This window comes from Hyperolius riggenbachi, chromosome 9 (assembly GCF_040937935.1).
Source record: "Hyperolius riggenbachi isolate aHypRig1 chromosome 9, aHypRig1.pri, whole genome shotgun sequence".
In the NCBI taxonomy this organism is placed as follows: Eukaryota; Metazoa; Chordata; class Amphibia; order Anura; family Hyperoliidae; genus Hyperolius; species Hyperolius riggenbachi.
In genome coordinates this window covers 277,506,330-277,516,370 of record NC_090654.1, presented here as the reverse complement: position 1 = coordinate 277,516,370, position 10,041 = coordinate 277,506,330, and the positions used below count along the sequence as shown (strand labels likewise).

Below are 10,041 nucleotides of genomic sequence, written 5' to 3'. Positions count from 1 at the left end.
CTAGTCGCTGTTTCAGCAACAGCAACATTCACACTAACAGGTAGGAGCGTAACTAATGGCAACCGCTGCTATAGTTTGTCCTCAAGAACAAGGCAAGAACAAGGCTAGAAGGAATACTACCAGACACCAACGTGGTGCTGGCAGAATCCAAACTATCAGGATCAGAAGGACTTTACTGACCCCCGGAGGTCAGCAAACGTCCAGCAGACATGAAATTACAGAGCAAGGCATTATACATTTTTACAATAACAACTTTCACAGCATAGACCCAACGACAACTCAGAGAGCTGAACGCTATGTCGGGCGCGGTCTGAAATGGGAGGCAGACTTTTGTTCCGGCATCAGCCAATAGATGCAGGTATGCAAATTCCCACACAGCTGTATGGTAATCATTCAATCCTGAGCTGGCTTGATTACCATTTGCTAGCTGAAAGACTATCATAACAAATACATGCAGTACTATGCAACAACATGCATGTAGGAAATCCAGGGCTATCTGGCTACAGTTCAACTGCAGGAAACAATAGGAGGAATCCTGACAGCATCCTGAACTGCAGAGTGATTGAAAATGACAATAAAGATGGCCATACACTGGTCGATTTGCCATCAGATTGACCAACAGATAGATCCCTCTCTGATTGAATCTGAGGGGTTGTGGAGGCCACACACGTCCGCGCTACAGCTCCCACAATCCTTCACATTACAGCTCTCTTCCCCACTTGTTGCCTTAGTGCAACCTGCACTGTGCCTCTAATACTCTAAAAGGGCCCATACACTGGTCGATTTCAGCCATCGATCAATTCTATAGAATCAATCGATCAGAAATCGATTCCATCGAATCAGCCCATCGATCAATTTGCGGCCGATTTCGATCAATTTGAGCTATCTGATAGGATTGGAAAATCTAGGCAGCAGATCGATGGCCCCTAGAGTGTCATTGGATCCAATGGTGCAATAATGCATTTAGATCGATTTTCAATCGATTTAATTGGTCATCCTAATGGTGGCCATACATGATGCAATTTTTTCATACAATCTTACCATTTCTATGTAATATAAGGGAACTGCCTAAATTACCCTTTCAGTATATTCACTTAATTTACCCTTATACTACATAGAAATGGTAAGATTGTATGAAAAAATTGTACCATGTATGGCCACCATAATATTCACTAGTCAAGAGGAGAGGGATTTATTTAGCCTTCTTTCAGTGTCATGTCCACTTTATCACAGATCCCGCCAGCAGAGGTCGCCCGAGAAGCACCCTGAGGAGGAACAGCAGCAGCCTACACAGGCGGCGGTCCGCAGGCGCGGGTGACGTCACGGCCGGTCACGCCCACCCGGCCGGGGAGCCCGTGGAGAGGGCGGGGCCCCGAGGACAGGAGCGGCGCCTGCGCAGTGCGCGAGATCCGGGGACCTGGCAGGATGAGAGCGGCTTTCCAAGATGGCGGCGGAGGGAGGAGGGAAGGAAATGAACGAGATTAAGAGCCAGTTCAGCACCCGGGAAGGCCTCTACAAGCTGCTCTCCCACTCCGAGTACAGCCGCCCCAACCGCGTCCCCTTCAACTCGCAGGGCTCCAACCCCGTGCGCGTCTCCTTCGTCAACGTCAACGACCAGTCCGGCAACGGCGAGCGCGTCTGCTTCAACGTGGGCCGCGAGCTCTACTTCTACATCTACAAGGGCGTGCGGAAGGTGAGGGGGCCCGGCGGGGGGCGGGGCCTGGGCGGGGGAGGGGGGGCTTCTGGGCAGACAGACCCCCAGCTGGAGACACAGACCTCCTGTGTGTGTGGAGAGAGCTGCCTCTACTTGCTGTGCACAGAGATCCCCTGACAGCTGGAGATCCCCCCCCCCCTAGTGTCATGTACAGGGAGGAGCCCCCCTGAGTGTAATACTGAGACCTCCACCTGTATGCACTCCCCTCCTGTGCACAGAGACCACCTGACAGCTGGAGACCCCCCTAGTGTCATGTACAGGGAGGAGCCCCCCTGAGTGTAATACTGAGACCTCCACCTGTATGCACTCCCCTCCTGTGCACAGAGACCACCTGACAGCTGGAGATCCCCCCCCCCCCCCTAGTGTCATGTACAGGGAGGAGCCCCCCTGAGTGTAATACTGAGACCTCCACCTGTATGCACTCCCCTCCCGTGCACAGAGACCCCCTGACAGCTGGAGACCCCCCTAGTGTCATGTACAGGGAGGAGCCCCCCTGAGTGTAATACTGAGATCTCCCCTGTATGCACTCCCCTCCTGGGCACAGAGACCACCCTGACAGCTGGAGCCCCCCTAGTGTCATGTACAGGGAGGAGCCCCCCTGAGTGTAATACTGAGACCCCCAGCTGTATGCACTCCCCTCCTGGGCACAGAGACCCCCTGACAGCTGCAGACCCCCCTAGTGTCATGTACAGGGAGGAGCCCCCCTGAGTGTAATACTGAGACCCCCAGCTGTATGCACTCCCCTCCTGGGCACAGAGACCACCCTGACAGCTGGAGACCCCCCTAGTGTCAGGTACAGGGAGGAGCCCCCCCGAGTGTAATACTGAGACCTCCACCTGTATGCACTCCCCTCCCGTGCACAGAGACCCCCTGACAGCTGGAGACCCCCCTGGTGTCATGTACAGGGAGGAGCCCCCCTGAGTGTAATACTGAGACCCCCAGCTGTATGCACTCCCCTCCTGGGCACAGAGACCACCCTGACAGCTGGAGCCCCCCTAGTGTCATGTACAGGGAGCAGCCCCCCTGAGTGTAATACTGAGACCTCCACCTGTATGCACTCCCCTCCTGGGCACAGAGACCACCCTGACAGCTGGAGACCCCCCTAGTGTCATGTACAGGGAGGAGCCCCCCTGAGTGTAATACTGATACCTCCACCTGTATGCACTCCCATCCTGGGCACAGAGACCACCCTGACAGCTGGAGCCCCCCTAGTGTCATGTATAGAGAGGGGCCCCCTGTGTATGATACTGAGACCCCCAGCTGTATACACTCCCCTCCTGTGCATGGAGATGTCAGTATGTCATGTGCAGAGAACCCCTGACAGCTGGAGAGCCCCCCTAGTGTCATGTACAGGGAGAAGCCCCCCTGTCAGCTGGAGACCCCTCACCTGTATACACACCCCTCCTCTGCATAGAGGAGTCTGTATGTCATGTGCAGGGACCCCCTGACAGCTGGAGACCCCTAATGTCATGTAAAGGGGGGACCCCCCCTGTGTGTAATACTGGGACCCCCACCTGTGTACACACCCCTCCTGTGCATGGAGATGTGCCTGTATGTAATGTGCAGGGACCCCCTGACAGCTGCAGACCCCCCAATGGCATGTACAGGGAGAAGCCCCCCTGTGTGTAATACTGAGACCCCCCCAGCTGTATACACTCCCCTCCTGTGCATGGAGATGTCTGTATGTCATGTGCAGAGAACCCCTGACAGCTAGAGGCCCCCTAGTGGCATGTACAGGGAGAAGCCCCCCTGTCAGCTGGAGACCCTCACCTGTATACACACCCCTCCTGTGCATGGAAATGTGTCTGTATGTCGTGCAGGGACCCCCTAACAGCTGTGTCATCTGGAGACCCCTAGTTTCATGTAGGTGAGGTGGAGGCTCCCACTGTCATGTACAGAGAGAAGCCCACCTGTGTGTGGTACTAAGATCCCCCACCTGTATACATACTTACAGAGACCCCCTGTCTGCTGTGGGAAATAGAGACCCCCAGCTGTGTGGTCATTATACAAATACCATAAGTCTTTCACCTAAGCAGAGCCTTCAGCTATATACTGTCTCTTATTTAGGGCAACTCCCAGCGTACAGACAAACCTCCTTGGGTGCTGTTTTTTTGTTTTTGTTTTTACGCCTCTCAAATATATACAAGGAATTTTTTTTCTGTGTACAGAGACAGCACTCTGTGTGTTGTATTAAAGGACAACTGAAGTGAGAGGAATATGGAGGCTGCCATATTTATTTCCTCTTAAACAATACCAGTTGCCTGGCAGTCCTACTGACCTATTTGGCTTCAATAGTGTCTAAATAACACCAGAAACAAGCGTGCAGCATCTTGTCAGGTCTGACGATGTCAGAAACACCTGATCTGCTGCATGCTTGTTCAGGGGCTATGGCTAAAAGCTTTGGAGGCAGAGGATCAGCCAGACAGCCAGACAACTCGTATTGTTTAAAAGGAAAGAAGTATGGCAGCCTCCATATCCCTTTCATTACAGTTGTCCTTTAAGACACACCAGCTGTGTACTGAGACATCACTAGGGATTATCAATGAGCTGCAAACAATTTGTCCTTTCATTCAAATGTCATGTAAATGCTAAGCAGGTTGAACTTGGACCCATAAACATTGACAGGAAGTTATTCTGATCGGTTTCATTTCAAATTACATATAATTTACATGAAATATGAATGCAAGGTGAACTTATTTGCATTGATTATCCCTAGCATCACTCTGTGTGTTGTAGAAAGAGACATCCAGCTGTGTACAGAGACTAACTTGTCACTAACTCCCTCAGAGGGGCTTACAATCCAATCACTACCATAATCACATGTCTGCGTATGTATCGTATCGTGTAGTGTATATTTTGCAGTCTAGGGGTGCATACACACATCAGACTATGGTATTTGGAAAATGAAAGATCACAGACCAATCTTACCACCCTTCATGTAGTATGCGAGCCATACCTTCACAGTCTTTTCTATGGAGCTGAACTCCACATCAGAAAAAAATGTTTGCAAGATGCTGCACACAAAGATGCTGTACAGACACAAAAGATCAGTATCTGCAAAAGATCTGTTCCTGCCAAAAATCCATTCCTGCAAATTGCAATGATAGTCTATGAGATCTGCAGATCATCATACACACATGATTTAACGGACATTCATCTGCAGATCAAGCAATCATCCGCAGATCTGAAAATCCATCCTGGTGAATCTGATATGCAGATGAATGTCAGTTAAATCATGTGTGTATGATGATCTGCAGATCTCATAGACTATCATTGCAATTTGCAGGAATGGATTTTTGGCAGGAACAGATTTTTTGCAGATACTGATCTTTTGTGTCTGTACAGCATCTGTGTGTGCAGCATCTTGCAAATATTTTTTTTCTGATGTGAAGTTCAGCTCCATAGAAAAGACTGTGTAGGTATGGCTTTCATACTACAGGAAGGGTGGCAAGATTGGTCTGTGATCTTTCATTTTCCAAAGACTATAGTCTGATGTGTGTATGCACCTTAGGGTCAATTTGAAGGGAAGCCAATTAACTTATCTGCATGTTTTTTGGATGTGGAAGGAAACAGGAGTGCACGGAGGAAACCCATATAGACATGGGAAGAACATACAAACTCAGAGCAGATAGTGCCTTGGCTGGGATTCAAACTGGGGATCCAGCGCTGCAAGGCCAGAGTGCTGACCACTACGCCATACAAATGGAGAGCCTCTTGTTACCCATCATGCAGAGTAGAGCATGTCAGTGTGTTGTGTGTGTCGAGAGAGTGACTTACCAGGGCTGTGGAGTCGGTACAAAAATCTTCTGACTCCTCAGTTTATGAAACTCCGACTCCGGGTGCCCAAAATTGCTCCGACTCCACAGCCCTGTGACTTACTATAGGTTTTATAGAGATCCACTTGTATCCATTGTGTTTTGGAGGGGTACCTCTGTACACTGCGTGGAATGCAGACACCCCAGTTACAGTTGTGTTCAAAATTATTCAACCCACACTGTAATTGTTTTGGCCAGTTGGACATTGATTTTGATTATTTCAGTCATCTTGTTTACAATTAAATCAAAGAGGCACTTATAAGTCAGACAAATATAACATTTATAATGAAATCACCACAAATGTCTTTTCTGTGCTCACATCATTAATCAGTTTTATTCAACTCTCAAGTGACATTCATTCTTAATACAACATCCTTTTCCAGTTATAACAGCTTTTAAACGTGAAGCATAGCTTGACACAAGTGTCTTGCAGCCATCTACGGGTATCTTAGCCCATTCTTCATGGACAAAAGCCTCCAGTTCCGTCACATTCTTAGGCTTGCGCGCTGCAACTGCTTTCTTTAGGTCCCGCCAGAGGTTCTCAATCGGATTTAAGTCTGGTGACTGCGATGGCCACTCCAAAATGTTCCAGCCTTTAATCTGCAATCTTGATCTAGTGGACTTGGAGGTATGCTTGGTATCATTGTTCTGTTGAAAGGTCCAACGCCTCCCAAGCCTCAGGTTTAGCCTCCCAAGCCTCAGGTTTGACAGACTGCATCACGTTTTCATCCAATATCTCCCGGTACTGAAGATAATTCATGGTACCTTGCACACGCGGAAGCTTCCCTGTACCTGCAGAAGCAAAACATCCCCAAAGCATGACTGACCCCCCCCCCCCCCCCCCCCGCCATGCTTCACAGTAGGCAAGGTGTTCTTTTCTTCATAGGCCTTGTTCTTCCTCCTCCAAACATAGCGTTGATCCATGGGCCCAAACAGTTCTAATTTTGTTTCATCAGTCCACAGAACACTACCACAAAAGTCCGCAGGCAGGAGTTTGGATGCAGCAGGGTGAGCCTTCTTTGGCATCACTTTCCGTTCAGATTTACCCCACGCCATTTTTCAATATACGTGTAGGAGGGTAATGTGTTAATATGTGTTTTCAATGAGTCTAGAGCAGGCATGGACAAACTTGGCCCTCCAGCTGTTACGGAACTACAAGTCCCACAATGCATTTGCCTTTGAGTCATGACTGTGGTTGTCAGACTCCTGAAATGCATTGTGGGACTTGTAGTTCTGTAACAGCCGGAGGACCAAGTTTGCCCATGTCTGGTCTAGAGTCACCCCCAGTCAGTGAGCTTTAGGTATGATTGGGATGGTTTAATAGTAACTATAGGTGGGGGAGCAGAAAGAGACAGGAAATATATCAATCTCCATTTTACCAGGGCTGTGGATTTGGTTTAAAAAAATCATCCGACTCAGACTCCTCAGTTTAGGAAACCTCCGACTCCAGGTACCCAAAATGACTCAGACTCCACAGCCCTGTTCTTTCCGCATATAAAGTTTTGGGGCAACGGGACAGTCAAGATTTCAAGTCAATAGTGTAGATGGGTCAGGAGTTGAGATGAATTTGGTTGTCATCAGTGTGAGGCTCCCTTCACACTGCAAATCATTTTTGCGATTCCGATTTGCAATTTCGATTTTCCCTAAATACAATCAACAGAAAAACGGAGGAAAAAACGCAGCATGCAGTAACGATTAAAAATCGGAATCTGATGTAAAAACCGATTAAGAATTGGAACCGGATGCAGTCTGCAGGGAGCCTAAGAGATGCTGGACAGCGCGTAATGATTGTCCTAGGTCATGAGTACCGATCAAGTGGTCCAAGGACGGAACCTTGTGGTACACCAACAGACAGCGGGCATGGAGTAGAATTAGAGTAGGAAACCGTGAAAGAAGATCTGGCAGTTAATCATCTGAACACTTATCCGATATTCAGCCAGATTTCGGCTGAAACTCTGTCGATATTAAGTGACGCAAATTAGTAGAATCAGGTTTTGATTGGGGAAATCCTAATTGCTCTGTATTGGTGCATACATTGTGTAGTGTATACCTAGCTATGTACAGAGACTGTATATGGTGGGTGTTTTGTACTGGGAGGGACCTCTGTATAGGTATGTTGCTTAGAGAGAGCGAGAGACCTCGGTAGATTGTGTTGTTCAGAAGGAGAAATCTTTGCATCAAGTGTGGTTTCTATAGAAATCTCCCCATGGTTATGCACTCACTGTATTTGATTGTCCTTGTGTGTTTACTAAACAGGTATAGCCCATATACTGAGGTGTCGGTATTGGGGGGAGTCTGAACAATATTTGGGTACCTGGATTGGGAGGTTCCATAAACTGAGTCTGTGTCAGGTGTTTTTTTTTGTACTGCCTCCACTGCCCTGAATAGCACTGACATCTTCTGCAGCACTTTACAGAGTACATAGTCCTGTCACTGACTGTCCTCAGATGAGCTCACACTCTAATCCTACCATATTATTATTGTGTACTATTTATATAGCACTGACCCTTCTGCAGCACTTTACAGAGTACATAGTCATGTCACTGACTGTCCTCAGATGAGCTCACACTCTAATCCTACCATATTATTATTATGTACTATTTATATAGCACTGACATCTTCTGCAGCACTTTACAGAGTACATAGTCATGTCACTGACTGTCCTCAGATGAGCTCACACTCTAATCCTACCATATTATTATTATGTACTATTTATATAGCACTGACATCTTCTGCAGCACTTTACAGAGTACATAGTCATGTCACTGACTGTCCTCAGAGGGGCTCACAATCGAATCCCCACCATAATGCTTGTCTAATATCCCTACCATGGTCTAAAGGTGTCCCTTTAAAGTACAATTTTACAGCCGATTGATCATCTCTAAATTACTGCTAACCGCCGACCAGTGCCATGGGAGCGACCCGAAAAACAGATTGATTCCAGTAATCAGATCCAATTGTCTAGCATGTTGCGCCCCAACATGGTGCAACCAACTGTATCGGTATGTTTTTGGGTGGGAACGTGAGTGCCCTTAGGAAGCCCATTGTAACATGGGAAGAACGTACCAACTCTATGCAGATAATGCTCTGACCAAGTTGGCAACCAGTACATCATTACAGGGAGGTCCACCGAGTACAGCGGCATATTTTGCAGGCTTGACCTATAGAGTATCCCCTGCACGTTTTGCTATATGGATGTATCTTCCAAACCCTCTCCGTGCTTGAAAAACTATGTATGTTTATAACATTTTTAAACACATTTGTGCACTGTGTGGGTCACAGCGTTTAACCTCCCTGGCGGTATTAGGCCTCTTTCACAGTGGGACATTAAAGTCGCATGTTAAAACAATATTTAACTCAGAATAACTCACTGCAATGAAAACTCAATGCCCCGTTCACAGTGCACACGTTGCGTTGGTGTCTAACGCTGCACGTTAAGTGAAAGTGCTGCATGCTGTGCGTTATACACGTTATTAGCTGCGTTGGACTGTTTGCACATGCTCAGTAATGACCTGGAAACATACTTTTCATTACATGTAAGCTCTACTGTATGCGACCGTAACAGGGCATTAAGTAGCGTTGCGACTTGTTTGGGGGCGTTGCAATTTGCGTTGCAACTTTAACGTTGCATCAAAACGCAACGTCCTCCTGTGAAAGAGGCCTTTATTATTATTATTTCTGGATTTTAGGGGATTAAAAGCAGTACAATTTCCCCCCCCCCCCCCCCCTCCCCCCATGCTTTCAGAATATAAAATCCGGAAATAATCACACTGCGCAGAGATCTGCTGCAGCCCTGCAGTTACTTACACTCCTGGGATCCAGTGCTGCAATTTTCCCTTCATCCTCAGGGTGATGCTGTAACCCTGTAGTGAGATTGCCATCAGGACGACAAACTGCGATCTCACCAGAGGGATGCAGAACCTCCGAGGACAAGAAGTAGAATGGCTGCCAGCATCTGGATCCCGGGGGAGGTGAGTCCGCTGCACTCTGCATAGAGCCGACTGCTACCACAAGTCGGGGTCAGGATTACATCTCTGAGCTGCAATTTTCCGCTCTGACCCGGGGATATCTCCAGGGGGGTTTAAGAGGAACTGTAGTGAAAAGAACATAATAAAGTTTCCTATTGTTTACAATATTCATTTATAAATGATTTAGTCAGTATTTGTCCATTGTAAAATCTTTCCTCTCACTGATTTACGTTCTGACATTTATCACTGGTGGTGACCTCTTTAGTTCTGCCAGGTGATCTGTACTGAATGTTCGTTACTGAGCGTTCTATGCACAGGGAGACGGCTTGTGTGGCAGTTGGAAAAAGCCATTCTTTCCCACAATGCAACAAGGTTTAGACAGACTGTCAGGACCATGGCCATGACATCACACTGTGGGAGGGGTTTCACCACAATATCAGCCATACATGCCTCCCTTCCCGATGATCCATTTGAGAAAAGGTAAAGCTTTCTCATGGGAAAGGGGGTATCAGCTACTGATTGGGGTGAAGTTCAATACTTTTTT

At 47.7% G+C, this 10,041-nt stretch overlaps 1 protein-coding gene across 3 annotated transcripts in view; it reads left to right on the top strand.

Annotated features, from left to right (window-relative positions):
- The first annotated feature begins 1,344 nt into the window (after positions 1 to 1,344).
- WDR20 (WD repeat domain 20) overlaps positions 1,345 to 10,041 on the top strand; it is a 93,633-nt gene continuing 84,936 nt past the window's right edge. For all 3 annotated transcript variants that reach the window (XR_011024175.1, XM_068254640.1, XM_068254641.1), the window contains exon 1: positions 1,345 to 1,693. Coding sequence is in view for 2 of the 3 variants with exons in the window: in XM_068254640.1 (XP_068110741.1) it covers positions 1,445 to 1,693 (249 nt within the window). In the remaining variant the exon portion in view is untranslated. The remainder of the gene's footprint in view (positions 1,694 to 10,041) is intronic.